General features: G+C 43.2%; 1 protein-coding gene across 2 annotated transcripts in view; it reads left to right on the top strand.

The window, feature by feature from the left end:
* rnf214 (ring finger protein 214) overlaps positions 1-18278 on the top strand; it is a 61490-nt gene extending 43212 nt beyond the window's left edge. For both annotated transcript variants that reach the window (XM_060846776.1, XM_060846778.1), the window contains 6 exons: positions 493-591; positions 4186-4412; positions 6708-6822; positions 12397-12537; positions 14850-14945; positions 16897-18278. In XM_060846776.1, the coding sequence (XP_060702759.1) occupies positions 493-591; positions 4186-4412; positions 6708-6822; positions 12397-12537; positions 14850-14945; positions 16897-16962 (744 nt within the window). In that variant the 3' untranslated portion in view covers positions 16963-18278. The remainder of the gene's footprint in view (positions 1-492; positions 592-4185; positions 4413-6707; positions 6823-12396; positions 12538-14849; positions 14946-16896) is intronic.
* Positions 18279-18525: the final 247 nt, after the last annotated feature.

Raw genomic sequence — 18525 nt, 5'->3', positions numbered from 1 at the left:
TCTGGCCAGTTTCTCTCTAACCCAGGACTTCAGTCTCTTGAGGACCCACAGACACAGACTAATTCAGTGATTTTCTGAATGTTCCTTTGTCATTGGACATATTGTTGCTGGAGAACAGCCCAATTTTTGTCTGTTTTTAACGGATTGAAGCTTTAAATTCCAGATCTCCGCCACCGCTGTAAACCCTCGTTGAGGAAGAATGTCTCCACAATCCTGGCATTTCCCAGCACCAAAACTCAAATTCAAAAATGAAACTAAAACTATGTCTTCCCCTCTCTTAACATAGACAACTTAGGGAACAAATCATAGCAAAACATAATTCTTCGACTTCACAATTCAAGCATTCAAGTACTAATATTCTATTACAAGCCTTCTTCTCAATAGACTTCAAAAATGCTTAGTTGATTGTAAAGTGCTTTGGGACATCTGAAGGTGCTACAGAAATGCAAGTTTTCTTTCTAATGTGTCTTGATCTATGATTTCTACTCACAGAATCAATATGAGGGACACATTCGGCTGGTGAAGAATGGCGCAAAACTCAGCAGTCTTCCTCACATACATTCGCCAACAATACAACCTGCTCCTACAGAGGTACTTCCACAGTATTCTGTAACATTGTAATTCAGGGACAGTTCTGAAGGAGAGTCATTAGGCTCAAACATTAACACTTTCTCCGTCCACAGATCTGCAGAATTTCTGTAGCACTTTCTTGTTTTATTTCAGCTCTTCAGCGTCCGTGGTAGATTAGATTACTTACAGTGTGGAAACAGGCCCTTCGGCCCAACAAGTCCACACCGACCCGCCGAAGCGCAACCCACCAGGTGCACAATACTTTATCAGAAATGTTCGGGACCAGCTGGTTTTCGGAATTCAGAATTTTTCGAATTTCAGGATAGGTGACAGGTTGATGGTGAAATTTTTAAAAATCTTACTGGAGGAGCAAACTCACTCAGTAAAACGGGCCTTACGAGAGAATTGAGGCCTACTGGTGCTGGGTCACGCCGCATCTGAGTGACATGCATCGAGTGGGTGTGGAGTTGGGTTAACTGTTTGCATGCCATGCAACCTTGTTAATGAGATTAAAAAAAACTTCACAAAAAAGCCTTCGGACTTCAGAGCTTTTCGGATTTCGGAATTTCGGATAAAGGATTGTCTACCTGTATTTTGCTTTTGTTTGGGTGCTCCTGTACGATTGTTTACGTGGCGGCACGGTGGCACAGTGGTTAGCACTGCTGCCTCACAGCGCCAGAGACCCGGGTTCAATTCCCACCTCAGGCAACTGTCTGTGTGGAGTTTGCACATTCTGCGTGGGTTTCCTCTAGGTGCTCCAGTTTCCTCCCACAGTCCAAAAATGTGCAGGTTAGGTGAACTGGCCATGCTAAATTGCCCATAGTGTTAGGTGAAGGGTTAAATGTAGGGGACTGGTTCTGGGTGGGTTGCTTTTCGGCGGGTCAGTGTGGACTTGTTGGGCCGAAGGTCCTGTTTCCACACTGTAAGTAGATAAAATGTGGAACAACATTTCAACTCCCCCTCCCACTCTGCCGAGGACATGGAGATCCTGGGCCTCCTTCACCGCCGCTCCCTCACCACCAGGCGCCTGGAGGAAGAACGCCTCATCTTCCGCCTCGGAACACTTCAACCCCAGGGCATCAATGTGGACTTCAACAGTTTCCTCATTTCCCCTTCCCCCACCTCACCCTAGTTCCAAACTTCCAGCTCAGCACTGTCCCCATGACTTGTCCTACCTGCCTATCTTCTTTTCCACCTATCTACTCCACCCCCCTCCTTGACCTATCACCTTCATCCCCTCCCCCACTCACCTATTGTACTCGATGCTACTTTCTCCCTACCCCCACCCTCCTCTAGCTTATCTCTCCACCCTTCAGGCTCTCTGCCTTTGTTCATGATGAAGGGCTTTTGCCCGAAACATCGATTTTACTGCTCCTCAGATGCTGCCTGAACTGCTGTGCTCTTCCAGCACCACTAATCTAGAATCCACACTGTAAGTAATCTAATCTAAATCTTGTTAGCATTTGTGGTAACTTTGCTGAAATGAATGATGTGTTAACGCAGTGCCAGTGTCAATTTGGTACAAATGTACTCAGTAACTCTGAAATCCACTGCAGTTGTAATATCTCCAACCTTAGGTCAGAAAAACTGTGGTATGTAGGAAACAGGGTCAGGAGCTCTATGTGTGGTTCCATGAGCCTGCTCCTCCATTCAGTAAGATCATGGCTGGATTTCAACATCATCATCACTTTCCTGCTTACCTCTTGATCCCCAAAGTCCAGTTGATGAGTAGACTTGATTATTTGAATGTGTAGAGCTCTTCAGAAAATTCCAGTGGTTCACAGCCTTCTGAGTGAATAAATTTTTCCTCGTCACGGTTCAAGATGGCTGGATCCTTACATTTAGCCCATGGCACTTATTTCAACTGAAGGAGAGGAAGCAACCTATCTGCGTCTCCTTATCAAACCCCCTCAGCATGACTTGAAGATCAGCTCTCATTCTTCCAGAGGCAGACAGCACGGAAACAGACCCTTCGGTCCAACTCATTCATGCCAACCAGGTTTCCTAAACTGAACTAGTCCATTTTCCTGCATTTGGCCCTTATCTCTCTTTTGACTGTTGCGATTGTACCAGCCTCTATCCCTTCGTCTGGCAGCTCATTCCAAACACGCACTGCCCTCCTTGTGTGGAAAAAGTTGACCCTCCTGTCCCTTTTAAATCTTTCACCTGTCAACTTAAAACAATACCCTCTAGTTTTGGACACCCTTACCCTGGGGAAAAATATTGGCTATTTACCTTATACATGTTCCTTGTGATTTTATAAACCTCTATAAGGTCACCCCTCAGCTTCCGACGCTCCAGGGAATAAAGTCTCAGCTTTATCTACAACTCAAACCTTCCAATCTCAGTAACATCCTTGTAAATCTTTTCTGCAACCTTTCCAGTTGAATAAAATCCTTCCTATAACAGGGTGATCAGAATTGTACACGATACTTCAAACGTGGCCTTACCAAAGTCTTGTACAGCTGTAACACAATGTTCCAACTTCTGTACTCAATTTTTAGACTGATGAAGGCAAACATGCCAAATGCCGCCTTCATCGCCTTGTCTATCTGTGAGGCTACTTCCAAGGAAATATGTACCTGTACCCCTAGGTCTTGCTGTTTGCTCTCCAGGGCCCTGCCATTACCTGAGTAAGTCCTGTCTTGGTTTGTCTTACCAAAATGCAACACCTCACATGTATCTGAATTAAACATCATCTGCCAATCCTTGGCCCAGCCTCCTTCACTGTCCACTATACCACCAGTTTTGGTGTCATCTGCAAACATGCTAACCATGTTTCTTATATTCTCATCCAAATCGTTTATATAAATGATGAGTAACAGAGGTCCCTGCCCCATGTTTTATGCCACACTGCTTGTCATCTGTCTGAACAATAACCCTCTACCAGAGGGTCAAACCTATTCTGCACGGTATTAGTGGAAGAATGGACCCCACTTTGTATAATTCTTAACTAGATTAGATTAGATTAGATTCCCTACAGTGTGGAAACAGGCCCTTCGACCCAACCAGTCCACACCGACCCTCCGAAGAGCAACCCACCCAGACCCATTTCCCTACATTCACCCCTGACTAATGCACCTAACACTATGAGCAATTTAGCATGGCACATACACCTGACCTGCACATCTTTGGATTGTGGGAGGAAACTGGAGCACCCGGAGGAAACCCTCACAGACACGAGGAGTATGTGCAAACTCCACACAGACAGTCACCCGAGGCTAGAATGTTGCAGGCAATTCTCTCACTTGAGAGGGGTGAAAACACACCGGCCTCAAATTTCCTCAGAGACTCTGGTGTTTTCCTGCTTTGAATTCAAAAACTTAGTAAATTCATGTGAAATTCCCTTGGCTGCTATTTTACTCCATGATCCCGTTTAAAAACCTAACCTCAGGAGCAACGCTGATGAATGGGCTGAAGCAGTTTGACCCTAACTGTAATCCCATCACTCTGCCAAAGTATTATTCTGTTTGCTGTGACTGACCTGCTTCCATAGGTGACGTGTTAACAATCAGAAAGATCTATGTAGTTCCTTTAAGTTACTGAGTAGGATCTGCCTTGAAGCCAAACAATATCCTTATTATTTGATTTCTGTTTCCTCTTTTTAACTGGTAGCCTGAATTAGTGCTCCAAAGAACGTGGCAGAATCCTCAAGTTCCCTTCACGGCATCGTTTTACCCAGCTCCAGTATCAACGATGAACCTTCCAGCCGCGCGGTTTGTCCCGGGCCATGTGGCACAGTCAGAGTTTGCCGGCCAGAGCACCCAACCAGTTTCCAACCCCGCTACGAAACTGGAAAAACTCCTAGAAAAGCTGGAGGCTAGATTTCCAAACTGTAGCAGGTATGCTCATTGTGAACACCCATCGTTTGGCAGCTCCGTTAAATCCGACGTGTAAACTGTGGAGCCTCACAGTGCAATGTTTCTCCTCCAGTGCTCGATGTTGTGTCGGATGTGCATGGCATATTTTCCTTATTTGGGAATCATGGGGGGATGGTTAGTTTCAGTTTTCAGTTCAGTGAAGCTCTGACCTTTTGGTTTAAAGAAGGTCAGGATGTCGTTTTGTACAATGTGTTAAAATCAACATTTCTAAGGTGTCATATGACTTCAGCTAGATGAACAGCAAGCCTTCTGGGAGATAATTGTTAGAATGTTTGCTGCCTTGAGTTTTACAAACTGGAGAGGGGTTTAAGGGCTGGTCTTCAGCAAGAATAGTTCCACAACAGCAGAGGTCTAGGAACCTTCAAGTGGTCGGGGCTTGGGAGAGAGGTCCTTCGTTGCTTAAAAAGAAGCCAGAAATTGAAGCTGTGAATGTGTCAGAGAGGAACGCTTCCTACAAGGTGTTTAAGGGTTCCATGTTAGATAATAAGTGAGCTGAGTTAGCATTTTGTTTAAAGATCTTTGAAATACACATTAATTAAGGAAAATAGCATTGAGAGAACACAGAAATTTGACTAAAAGAAACCTATTATCCAGCTGTGTTAGCTGAGCAAGAAACTTTAACTTAGAGTGAGAGGTGAGTCTTCATTGAGGGTCTATGGGTTATTGCTGAGGTAAAAGGACTGAATCTTTTTTGTTAAATGTGTTATCAGATCATTCCAAATTGTGTTTGTACAGTGTAACATCGTTTGTGTTTTTCTTTTCTGTCGTAAACTTTTATATTAATTTGGTAAAAGTACACTTAGATTGAGCTTTCCCGCAGCAGGGTATTTCACCTGATTCAGCAATGTGTATGTTATCTTCAGTAGCATAAGGAACTGTGCACTGAAGTTATAGATTTGAAGAATACAAGAAACATTTACTACAACAAACTAAGTGCAAATATATTTCTCAGGCACGTAAATGCCTGAGCTAATATTAAGCTCTTACTTTATGACACAGAAGCATGCTTCCAATAGAGTATGATGCATCAAGTGATTGGAATCAAGACGGAGCGTGACATTTTTATCCTCAGGCCGCATGCTATTGTGCATCGGTGATATCATCAGAGTCGAGAGTGTGGTGCTGGAAAAGCACAGCAGGTCAGGCAATATCTGAGGAGCAGGAGAATTGACGTTTCGGGCATAAGCCCTGATGAAAGGCTTATGCCCAAAACGTCGATTCTCTTTCTCCTCGGTTGCTGCCTGACCTGCTGTGCTTTTCCAGCACCACACTCTCGACTCTGATCTCCAGCACTTGCAGTCCTCACTTTCTCCTGATATCATCAGCTTGTCTCTTAACTCCTTATAAGCCATGATCTTTTTCCTAGGAGTCCAAACCTAGAGGGCAAAGGTTTAACTTGAGAGGGGAAAGATTTAAAAGGGACCTAAGGGGCAATGTTTCCATACAGAGGGTGGTGTGTGTATGGAATAAGCTGCCAGAGGAAGTGGTGGAGGCTGGTTCAGTTACAACATTTAAAAGGCATCTGGATGGGTGTATGAACAGAAAGGGTTTAGAGTGAAATGGGCCAAATGCTGGCAAATGGAACAAGATCAGATTAGGATATCTGGTCGGCATGGATGAGTTGAACCAAAGGGTCTGTTTCCTGTACAACTCTATGACTCGATTGACCATGTGACATAGGACACAAGTAGTCTTTTCTGAATATGTTCTGTAACAAAATCCATGATCTATCAAGCCAGGTTCCACTCTAGAATCATAGAATCCCCATGGCGTGGAAGTAGACCATTCAGCCCATCGAGTCCACACTGACAGCCCGAAGAGCATCCACCCAGACCCAAACCCTTACCCTATCCCTGTAACCCTGCATTTCCCCATGGCCATTCCATCTAGCCTGCAAATCTCTGAACACTAATGGTAATTTCCCATGCCCAGTCCACCTAAACTGCACATCTTTGGACTGCTGAAGGAAACTGAGCACATGGTGGACATGGGGAAAGTGTGCAAACTCCACACAGACAGTCAACAGAGAGTGGATCTTACTTCTTCAAATGTACTATCAGCGAGGATCAGAACAATGTCAAAAATAAAATATTGAGCGAATTGAATAATTACATGAAGAGGAAAATAACTGTGTGGTTTTGGGGATAGAACAAGGGGTCTAGGCCAGTTCTGGCCTAGGCAGAATGGCCTCCTTCTTACACTGTATTACTCCGTGAATAACAAGTGCCATGTTATTATTTATCTTCTTCCCACCAGAGCTCAGCTTACCCACATTCTGCAGCAGATTAAGACCTCACGTGGAACAATTGCGGGCCTTTCTGTGGATGAACTAATACACCAAGTGGCCGCCCAGCTGACTGAAATAAAGCAGGTACCCTTTAGGACAGGTGTCAAGTATTGAAACTGAACATGCTTGGCCCATCAGTAGGAGTTCTTGTGGTGCGGTAGTAGTGCCCCTACCTCTGAACCAGTAGACCTGTGTTCAAGTCCCACTTGCTGCCAGAGGTATGTAATAGCATCTCTGAACAAATTGATTCGAACGTAAATGGTCAGTTTCTGAGTGTGAAAGTTAACATTTTCTTACTGTTCCACTCACCAGGAAAAGCATTCTCTTTCATTTTTAAAAGATTTTTTAAGGAATAACTTTTCTGTATTAGAAATGGTGGGCGGCACGGTGGCACAGTGGTTAGCACTGCTGCCTCACAGCGCCTGAGACCTGGGTTCAATTCCCGACTCAGGCGACTGACTGTGTGGAGTTTGCACATTCTCACCGTGTCTACGTGGGTTTCCTCCGGGTGCTCCGGTTTCCTCCCACAGTCCAAAGATGTGCGGGTCAGGTGAATTGGCCATGCTAAATTGCCCGTAGTGTTAGGTAGGGGTAAATGTAAGGGTATGGGTGGATTGCGCTTCGGCGGGTCGGTGTGAACTTGTTGGGCCAAAGGGCCTGTTTCCACACTGTAAGTTACCTAATCTAATCTAATCTAAAAACTCTTAGGTATAGAGTTTGGAAACTGCTGTTTATGGAACTTGGGAAGCTCCAACTGTGGTAGAAGTGAATGTGTGTTGTATAGTAATGTGTCTTCTAGACAGTGTGGTGATGCTGTGTAAAAGACACCTGAACCAATATGGGTAATAAGTATCGAGTGTGGGATCCACATCCCACAAATTAAAATTCAAATAAAACTTGAACCATTTTATCAAGCTGATACATTGAGCAAGTACAAAAGAGAGCATAAGAATGTTAAAGCCATATCAATTAATTTCATCCTGCACCGAGATTGAGTGTCATGCTACTGAAGTTTTTAGTATTGCGCTGATCAGGACAGATACAAGAATACCAATTTTTAAAGGGAACAACAATTTGTACTCCATGAGTAAAAGGGTGCTGATTGGTTGGTAAGTGGATTCTGATTGGTTGGTAAGTGGATTCTGATTGGTCAAGTCATCACCTCGGAGAATGCAAGCAGGAAATAGTTATCCTCCCTAAATGTTTCTTTCAATTTGAAAAAGGCAAGTCGACTCCAATTGGTAAAGGTGTTGGGCATGGGGTATGTATAATAGAATCAGACAGTACAGAAGAGGCCTTTCGGCTCATTGATCTGTACCACCCTAAAAACAGTGCTACCTTCTCGAGTCCCACTTCTCCACACTAGGCCCATAACCTTGAATGGAATGGCATTTCAAGTACTCATCCAAGTACTTTTCAAAGATTTTAAGATTTCCCCCCTCTTCCCCCCCAGGGGCTGTGCATTCCTGGTCCCCACCACCCTCCGGCTGAAAAAAGTGTTTCCTCCAATCCCCTCTATCAGGAAACAATAGTTCCCCCAAGCAGTTGTTTAATGGGAAAAAAATAGTGAGAATATCTATGCAAATTCAAGGACTTGTCAATGGCTTTCTTTCTTATTTTCAATAGCAAGGAAATATTAATAATATTGAAGTGACATTAAAACCTGTAAAATAGTTATCCTGTGGACATCTGTTTACACATCAAATCTTACTTACTAAGATTGGATGACTTTTCTTCCAAGAATACAGAATATAGTAATGACAAGTACAAATGAGGAGACAAGATATCTTGTAAATGTCCTTCCTGTTCCCCTACATAAGACCATTTGTAGTTTTAGCAGCGTATGTAGGTGATAGTGTGACGCTGAATGATCGTCTTAAATTGGTTGGTCGTGTAATTCTTGGCACACGTGTGTTATGGACCAGACCATAGCCCCTTAAAATATATTAAGAAGACAGCCTCGACTAACTTTTCCTTATTTTAAAGGTTAAGTGTAAGGTGATGCGTTCCAGTTGCAATTCAGTTGGTCAAACTGCTTGATTTTTAAGCAAAACACAATTTATGTTTACATTCCGCCGCTGCTCCCACTCCTACTGTGGAGAAAAAACACTGCTGGCCATTACCTTAGCTCCCTCACCTTAGCTGTAGCCTTCCTGGTTCACCTTACCTCCACTGCTGCTCCCACTCAAAAATGGTCTGAGGAGAGCCAGGCAGGGGGCACGAAAAAGGCTTGGCAGGAAGGCTTAGGGAGAATCCAAAGGTATTTTACACGTATGTGTGGAATAAGAGAATGATCAAAGAAAGAGGTAGGGCCGATCAGGGATAGCATAGGGAACTTGTGTATGGAATCTGAGGAGGTAGGGGAAGCCCTAAATGAGGTTTTTGCTTCTGTCTTTATTAAAGAAAAGGACCTTGTAGTGAATGAAACCATTGAGGAGCAAATAAGCATGCTGGAACGGATAGAAATAGAGGAAGCTGATGTGCTGAAAATTTTGACAAACATTATGATTGACAAGTCGCCAGGGCCAGACCAGATTTATCCTCGGCTGCTTTGGGAAGCGAGAAATGTGATTGCTTCGCCGCTTGCGAAGATCTTTGCATCCTCGCTCTCCACCGGAGTCGTACCTGAGGCCTGGAGGGAGGCAAATGTAATTCCTCTCTTCAAGAAAGGAAATAGGGAAATCCCCGGCAATTACAGACCAGTCAGTCTCACGCCTGTCGTCTGTAAGGTGTTAGAAAAGATTCTGAGGGATAGGATTTATGACCATCTGGAAGAGCATGGCTTGATTAAATGCAGTCAGCATGGCTTTGTGAGGGGCAGGTCATGCCTCACAAACCTTATCGAGTTCTTTGAGGATGTTACTAGAAAGGTTGATGAGGGTCGAGCTGTGGATGTGTTGTATATGGACACCAGCAAGGCATTTGATAAGGTTCCCCATGGTAGGCTGTTTCAGAAGGTCAGGAGGAATGGGATACAGGGAAATTTAGCTGTCTGAAGACAGAATTGGCTGGTTGACAGAAGACAGCGAGTGGTAGTGGAAGGAAAGTATTCTGCCTGGAAGTCAGTGGTGAGTGGTGTTCCACAGGGCTCTGTCCGTGGGCCTCTACTCTTTGTAATTTTTATTAATGACTTGGATGAGGAGATTGAAGGATGGGTTAGCAAGTTTGCAGACGACACAAAGGTTGGAGGTGTCGTTGACACTATAGAGGGCTGTTGTAGGCTGCAGCGTGACATTGATAGGATGCAGAGATGGGCTGGGAGGTCGCAGTTGGAGTTCAACCTGGATAAATGCAAAGTGATGCATTTTGGAAGGTCGAACTTGAAAGTTGAGTACAGGATTAAAGACAGGATTCTTGGCAGTGTGGAGGAACAAGGGGATCTTGGTGTGCAGGTACATAGATCCCTTAAAATTGCCACCCAAGTGGACAGGGTTGTTAAAAAAGCATGTTTTTGCTTTCATCAACCGAGGGATTGAGTTTAAGAGCCGTGAGATCTTGTTGCAGCTCTATAAAACTTTGGTTAGACCACACTTGGAATATTGTGTCCAGTTCTTGTCGCCCTATTATAGGAAAGATGTGGATGCTTTGGAGAGGGTTCAGAGGAGGTTTATAGCAAGGCGTTCGATAAGGTTCCCCATAGCAGACTATTATACAAAATGCGGAGGAATGGGATTGTGGGAGACATAGTAGTTTTGATCAGTAATTGGCATGCTAAAAGAAAACAGAGGGTTGTAGTTGATGGAACATGTTCATCCTGGTGTCCAGTTACTAACAGCGTACCGCAAGGATCGGTGTTGGGTCCACTGCTGTTCGTCATTTTTATAAATGACCTGGATGAGGGCTTAGAAGGGTGGGTTAGTAAATTTGCGGATGACACTAAGGTCGGTGGAGTTGTGGATAGTGACGATGGATGTAGTAGGTTGCAGAGAGACATAGATAGGATGCAAAGCTGGGCTGAGAGGTGGCAAATGGACAAGTATGAGGTGATACACTTTGGACGGAGTAATCGGAATGCAGATACTGGGCTAATGGTAAGATTCTTGGGAGTGCAGATGAGCAGAGAGATTCAGTGTCCAGGTACACAGATCCCTGAAAGTTGCCACCCAGATTGACGGGGTTGTTAAGAAGGCATACAGTGTTTTAGCTTTTATTAATAGAGGGATCGAGTTCCGGAACCAGGAGGTTATGCTGCAGCTGTACAAAGCTCTGGTACGGCTGCACTTGGAGTATTGTGCACAGTTCTGGTCACAGCATTAATAGAAGGATGTGGAAGCTTTGGAAAGGGTGCAGAGGAGATTTACTAGGATGTTGCCTGGTATGGAGGGAATGTCTTACGAGGAAAGGCTGAGGGACTTGAGTCTGTTCTTGTTAGAGAAGAGGGTTGAGAGGTGACTTAATAGAGACATATAAGATACTCAGAGGGTTAGATAGGGTGGACAGGGAGACGGCAAACACGAGGGGACACAATTTTAACATGAGGGGAAATAGGTATAAGACAGATGTCAGAGGTAGTTTCTTTACTCAGCGTAGTAAGGGTATGGAATGCTTTGCCTGCTACGGTAGTAGATTTACCAACTTGAAGTACATTTAAGTCGTCATTGGACAAGCACGTGGACGTAAATGGAATAGTGTAGGTGGGATGGGCTTCAGATTAGTATGACAGGACGGCGCAACATCGAGGGCTGAAGGGCCTGTACTGCACTATTATGTTCAATGTACCAGGATGCTGCCTGGAATGGAGGGCTTATCTTACGAAGAGAGGTTGACTGAGCTCGGACTTTTTTCATGGGAAAAAAGGAAGAAAGAGAGGGGACCTAATTGAGGTGTACAAGATAATGAGAGGCATAGATAGAGTTGATAGCCAGAGACATTTTCCCAGGGCAGAAATTGTAAACATGAGGGGTCATAGTTTTAAGCTATTTGGCGGAAGGTATGGAGGGGATGTCAAAGGCGGGTTCTTTACACAGAGAGTTGTGGGAGCATGGAATGCGTTGCCAGCAGCAGTTGTGGAAGCGAGGTCATTGGGGATATTTAAGAGACTGCTGGACATGCATATGGTCACAGAAATTTGAGGGTCCGTACATTAGGTTTACCTCACATGAAGATCAATGGTTGGCACAACATCGTGGGTTGAAGGGCCTGTTCTGTGCTGTACTGTTCTATGTCTTACTATAGTTAAAATACAGACAAAATAAAAATTAAAAGAAAATAATTGGCTTAACTATCGAAATGCTTAACAAAATAATCGATATATTAACTGCTACTAATTAACTCTTCCAATGAAGTAACATCCCATAAACACGCCCTTGGCAAAGGCAGGTTCAGTAAAATGGATTGGCTCCCGTGCAATTCCAGCAGCAGCTTTTAGCTGTAACAGAGCGAGGACTGAGAGCTTCTGTTTCCAGTTGCAAGATCATAGATACTGCTGAAAGCTCAAACTAAAGTCCTGCTTCTGTGGGAGCTTGAGCCCACCCATTCAAGCTGCTTACTTTATTGACTTTGAGAAGACCACTCCACAACTCTGACTCAACCTTTCTTTGCAAAAAAAAAGAACAAAAAGCACCTCTTAACACCATAGTATCGTCACATTTGGTATTGTTCAGTGACTGTTGTCTAATGTCAATTTAAGATGTATATTTTCCTAATCCCTCTGGGCAGGCTGAGCCAGCGCACCTCCAGCGAAATCCTACCACTTTGCCTGGACCCTTCCCACCAGCAACGTCTCAGGCCACCTGTTACTTGACCCAGCTGAAAGGTAGAACTGGAGCTCAACCCTCATACCAGGAGAGTCCAGTGGTGGTTAGTAACTTCCCTCACCTTTTGCGGTATTTTACTTTTGCTCTTCTTTTGCGTTTTATACAAAGTCACTAGTCCAAGAGATGTCAGGTAGGATTTATGCAGAGTCAGGACTTTTTGAAAGTAACATGCAGGACCAAGCTTCAGAAATTGTGCCCTTATTTCTTATTGTGTGCAGTTCTGGAATCCCCATTTTAGGAGGCATGTGATAGCACCAGAGAGGGGGTGGTGGGAGAAGTGGCTTACCAGGATGTTGCCTGGTCTGGAGAATCTTGGTTATGAAGAGAAATTGGATAGACTGGGGTTGTTTTCATAAAAGCTAAGGAGACTGAGGGGAACATGATTGAGATGTATAAAATTATAAGAGGTGCAGATAGAAAGGAATATGTTCACTGCTGCCTCACAGCACCCTGAACCCAGGATCGATTCCACCCTCAGGCTGTGTGGAGTTTGTACATTTTCCCTGTGTCTGTGTGGGTTTCCTCCAGGTGCTTCCGTTTCCTTCCACAGTCCAAAAACATGCAGGTTAGGTGGATTGGCCAAGCTAAATTGTCCGTCGTGTCCAGGGATATGCAGGCTGGGTGGGTTAGTCATGGGAAATGCAGGGTTACAGGGATAGGGAATGGTGGAGTGGATCTGGATGTGATTCTCTTCAGAGGGTAGTTGTAGACTTGAAGGGCTGAATAGCTTGCTTCCACTCATTAGGGATTCTATGTTTATGTTTATCATTTATTTCATACATGTTTTGATGAAGTTGATAAACACTAAGATGTGTAAAAATCAATTTGCACCTGGAATAGGTCTAAAACATTTACATCTGGTTTCACCAATCAGTCTTTCAATCCCAGGATTGGACACTCTGGCAGCAGGAAACATGTTTCCGCTGATGGGTGAGTGCCGAACTAGAGGACACAGCTTAAAAATACGGGGTAGACCATTTAGGACAGAGATGAGGAGAAACTTCTTCACCCAGTGGGTGGTGGCTGTGTGGAATGCTCTGCCCCAGAGGGCAGTGGAGGCCCAGTCTCTGGATTCATTTAAGAAAGAGTTGGATAGAGCTCTCAAGGATAGTGGAATCAAGGGTTATGGAGATAAGGCAGGAAGCGGATACTGATTAGGAATGATCAGCCATGATATATTGAATGGCGGTGCAGGCTCGAAGGGCTGAATGGCCTACTCCTACACCTATTGTCTATTGTAATTGACCATAGTTCTTACAACTGAAGTAACAGTGAGCTCTAGAATATTACTTTGTTGGCATTTGTAATTCATCCACAAATGCCCTTGAACTGAGAGATTTTCTTGTCCACACCAAAGGGCAGCTGACAGTTAACACATTGCTGTGGATCTGGAGTCACGTGTAGATCAGAATTGGTGAGAATGGAGATAATAATCAAAGATAGCTGAGATGGACACCATTTCTGAGCTTGGCTTGATATTCCCAGATTTGTTAACTGAATTCAAATTCCACAAGTTGCTGTCATGGTATTTGAACCCATGTCCCTAAATCATTAGCCTGGGTTACTATACAGTGAAATTAGCATTGCAGCAACACCTCCCCACACTTGGAAGATAAAGGAGCAATTTGATTAAAGTTTTCAGGACTTCAAGAGGAACAGAAAAAAAATTGGTGGTGTTAACGAGGGTGCGTGGTCTAAGAATTAGAATCTGACCTTTCAAGCCTGAAATTGGACACCTGTCTGTGGTGGAAATGTGAATTCTCTTCTGCAAATGGCAATTGATGCCAGTCAGTAGTTCATTTTAATTGTGCGATTGGCCCACAGAAATCTGTCAACAGTATTAATGGATATGGTGGTCGAAACGTGTGGCCTGAAAAAGCACAGTAAGTCAGGCAGCATCTCAGCCTTTTCCAGTACCACACACTTTGACTCTGATCTCCAGCATTTGCAGTCCTCACTCTCTCTTAGTCGATATGGGGCTGAAGTGAGTTAGTTTACAGATCAGCCAGTGATTTAATTGAATGGTGGAAAATGTTTGAGATAAGTTGCCTTCTGTTCACCTGAACCAAAACTTGAAGATTTCACTCATAAATTTTATGACATAACGTTATCAAATTGGCTCATTTTCATTGTAATTACCAAGCCCCGGTGAAGCCAGTGATTTAATTGAATGGTGGAAAATGTTTAAAATGTTTGAGATAAGTTGCCTTCTATTCACTTGAACCAAAACTTGATGATTTCACTCATAAATTTTATGACAAAACGTTATCAAATTGGCTCATTTTCAATGTAAATACCAAGCCCCAGTGAGGCAACCCTGTATCAGCACTAACTGGTTTCCTTTTTCAACGGTAGGTCTCAGGCAGTCCCCGGCTTTGTTTGATGTGTCAGAAAGTTGTGCTCGTCAACGAAGTCCAGCCAATGGCCTGTTCACATATTGTCCACCGAGAGGTGAGTGTCTCACCTTTTACCATTAATCAATAGACCCTTTGTGTGTGCACACATTGTTGTGTGGATAACATTTTTATGCTGATAACTGTAGAAATTTGAGGTTGTTTTTAGGGGGTGGAATGGGCACTGAGGGGCAGAATTGCTCACGTGCACTTACTTAGTTGCAACATAAGTTATCAGTTACAAACGTAAGTTGTTCGATGTTTCACTTACTTCTCTTCCCCTTCCCAAATGTCTAACTCGGTTAACTGCATGCGAGAGCCGTTATTAAGAATGGGCATATTTAGTCGGACAGTCCCTCTGGAGGTTTGTGAGGAGATCCCTATCCATAACTTCCCAAAAGCACCCAGGATAAACTGTCACATGATGTGGCTTTGAGTTCCACTGATCCTAGTTTCCAGGTAAAATCGTCTGATAGGTACAGTTCACTGATCTTGGGGAAGGAAATGGCAGCTGGGAAAATAACTGAAGGTTTCCAAAGAGGCAGATTTCCTTTTCTGCATTGCAACCATATCCCAAATGGCTTCAAATAAAGTTTGGATGTTTCCCTGGGTACCTAGATCCACTATAGAACATGCTCAACTCCCAGTGCTTTGGCTCTTCTAATAATGGTCCACTTTTAAAAATGTGTTTATGGGATGTGGGTGTTGATGGCTAGACCAACATTTATTGTCCATCCTCATTTACCCAAGAGTCAAGCACATTGCTGTGTTTTTGGAGTCTCAGGTAAGAATGTCAGATTTCCTTCCCTAAAGGACATTAGTAATCAGATGGATTTTAATGACAATTGACAGTGGTTAATTGGTCACTATTAGATTGGCTTTTTTATTCCAGACTCTTTTTAATAAGTTGTTTATGTCTGACTGGAGCTGTTTTGCCTGCAGCTTTGGAGTTTGGATCATCTAAGTGATAGAGAAAGTGCTTGTCACTGCTCTCCGACTTGTGGTGCACCTTATTCCGATCCCCTCCTGTAGTTAGGCAGCTGAAGGCAGTAAGTTGAAACGAACAAAGTGCTGGAGAAACTCAGCAGGTCTGGTAGCTTCTGTGGAGAGAGAAACAGAGTTAATGTTTCGAGCCCACATTGACCCTTCTTCAGAACTGGAGGTGTCTCTACCTTGTCACTTTCCACTCGTTGAAGTCAAATGAATTCAAACCGCTGTTCAGATTTTTCTTTGTAGGGAATGAAAGTCATTATGAAATGAAGAGATAAATTTTTTTAACCAATAATTTGAATCCGTTCAGGCAGATTTTAACTTGATATGTATCACTTTCAGGAAGGACACTTGGATGTTTCCTGCAGTTCCTTTAATTTTTAAAGAATGTCAAACCTCTAACAAGGAAAGATTACTTGATTCCTCTTTTCCTTTCCTCTATTATGGGACATGGGTGTCACTGGCAAGGCCACATTTGTGGCCGACCTGAATTGGTCTTGAACTGACTAGCTTCCTCGGTCAGAGAGCATTGCCATGCCAGGTAAAGATGGCAAATTTCCTTCCCTGAACGGCATAAGTGAAATTTTTTAATGACAAGAAGTGATAATGCTGTGGCCATCATCATTAATCACACTGGCTTTATAAGCCAAATTTATTGTTTGAATTTAACTTCAACCAAATGTTATGTTGGGACTTGAACCCACATCCCTCGTATATTAACTAGCCTCTGGATTACTAGTGCAGTGATATTAACACGACAGTATTTTTCTGTCACTTTCACCTAAAGGTAATTAAGCTGCTTAGTGTAGTTCTAACAAAGAGACATACCAAATTTGAAGCATAAACTTCATGTCTCTCTCCACAGATGCTGCCAGACCTGCTGAGTTTCTCCAGCAATCTATTTGTTTCAGATTTCCAGCATCCACAGTATTTGTCTTTTTATTGTTATGTGTTTCATGCTGTTGCTTATCAAGAGATCTCCTCTGTAAATTCCTTTCTGCTTTTATATTTTTATCCAGTGCATCAAATTCTGGTCGCAATCTAACAAAAACAGTAGCTGTCCTTTCTGCCCCACACCAAGGTAATACCTCAAACAGGACAGCAGGTGGTGGGGACGTCCTTGTCATTCTGACATTATTCTTCAAACATCGAGCCCTCTGACACTACCAAACTTCTGACTGCCATGTGAACTTCTATTTGGGAAAAGACCCAGGCCTCAAAGTGGGCAGATGATGAATCACAAATGTGTTGGATCAAACTAGATTGTCACTGGTGTACTAAGAATATTGGGACGAATATTCCGCAGGTGTGCATGTTTTCTATTTTTTGGGAGCCAAGTTTAGTATGAGTGTCTCACTCTGAAGAATAAATGTGGGGAAGTATGTCTTGCTGTTTATGGTCATGTTATCAATGTGGCAAACCTGGTTGTTTAACAGCATGGAGTTCAGATTGGAAAGGTCAGTTCACAAGGTCTCCCTGGATATGTCTCTTGAAAGGACAGAGCTGAATTATGAGATATAAGCAAAATATAAACTTGGAAAAAGAAACATTCATTGCTCTGAAACTTGTCTCTGTGGGGCTGGTTTCTTGACAGCTAACAACCTCAAGAAATATGGTTGGGACTATAAAGATAAAAATGAGCAAGAAATTGGTAGTTTATTGTTCAATCTAGTTGTACAAATGTTATAACCACATCAAGGTTGAAGAAGATATGATATTCGCTTTCCTTCTCAATTGCTAACACCAACTGAGGGATCACATGTGGCTCATGTTTTTGTGTGATCCTAAAGTGTTGAGTTCTATTCAACTCTTGAGTGAATCACAGACTATCTGATATTGCCTTTGTTCAGCCCCTCGTTCCCTTCTTTATTTTTGCAAACTCCCCCAAGTCCTGCCTGGAATGCTAAATTTAGCCAACTTTAGTTCCCCACATGTGGAGATGAAATGGTCTGCTCTGTCTAACTCTGTAACATAATCAGTGTTTCTTTTGGTAAACCATGAAATGTTGCTCATCTGAATTGCTGTTTGTGGACTCACTTGTTCAAGTGAAAGAAGAACTTGCCTTTTGCATCACCTGGCGAGATATGTGGTTTAAGCTTCAGATCTTTTTCAGAGTTTAACTTTCAACAAATAAGTATACTGACAAACTGTGAATCCTGCTTTGTATCTCCCTAGAGCCAAAGGTAAACTGTATGCAGCTTTATAATTCTCTTTCATGTAATAAACCATTATTCTCTTTCATGTAACAACCAATTTATTCTACGCTATCCTTGCAGAGAAACCAGAACGACAGCAAACCCTTTATCCACCACTATCTGGTGGGCAGCAAGTGCTGTCTTAGCCACAGGCACCCACATCCAATGAGCTGATCTGAATAAAACACGGCTAATACCACAAATAATGGTTTCAGATCTCAGTCCCTTTTTTCTGCATTTTTTTAAAGGAAAAGGTTATAGTTGGAATTGGGTTATGGTTGTCAATTAGCACTTTGCAGAGTTGCAATGTAGTGCTTTGGCTGAATTGTACCAGCGTTTCCTGTTAAGCAATCAGTATTTAAACTGCTTCAACCTCGTGTAGTAACCTCCTTTAATTTCTATCAACAGCACTGCTTCTCTCCTGAAATTGCCCAATAGGCACTGGGAATCGTA

The sequence above is a fragment of the Hemiscyllium ocellatum genome, chromosome 29, assembly GCF_020745735.1.
Source record: "Hemiscyllium ocellatum isolate sHemOce1 chromosome 29, sHemOce1.pat.X.cur, whole genome shotgun sequence".
NCBI lineage: Eukaryota > Metazoa > Chordata > Chondrichthyes > Orectolobiformes > Hemiscylliidae > Hemiscyllium > Hemiscyllium ocellatum.
Note: the sequence above shows the minus strand (reverse complement) of the source record. Positions and strands in the feature narration are given on the sequence as shown.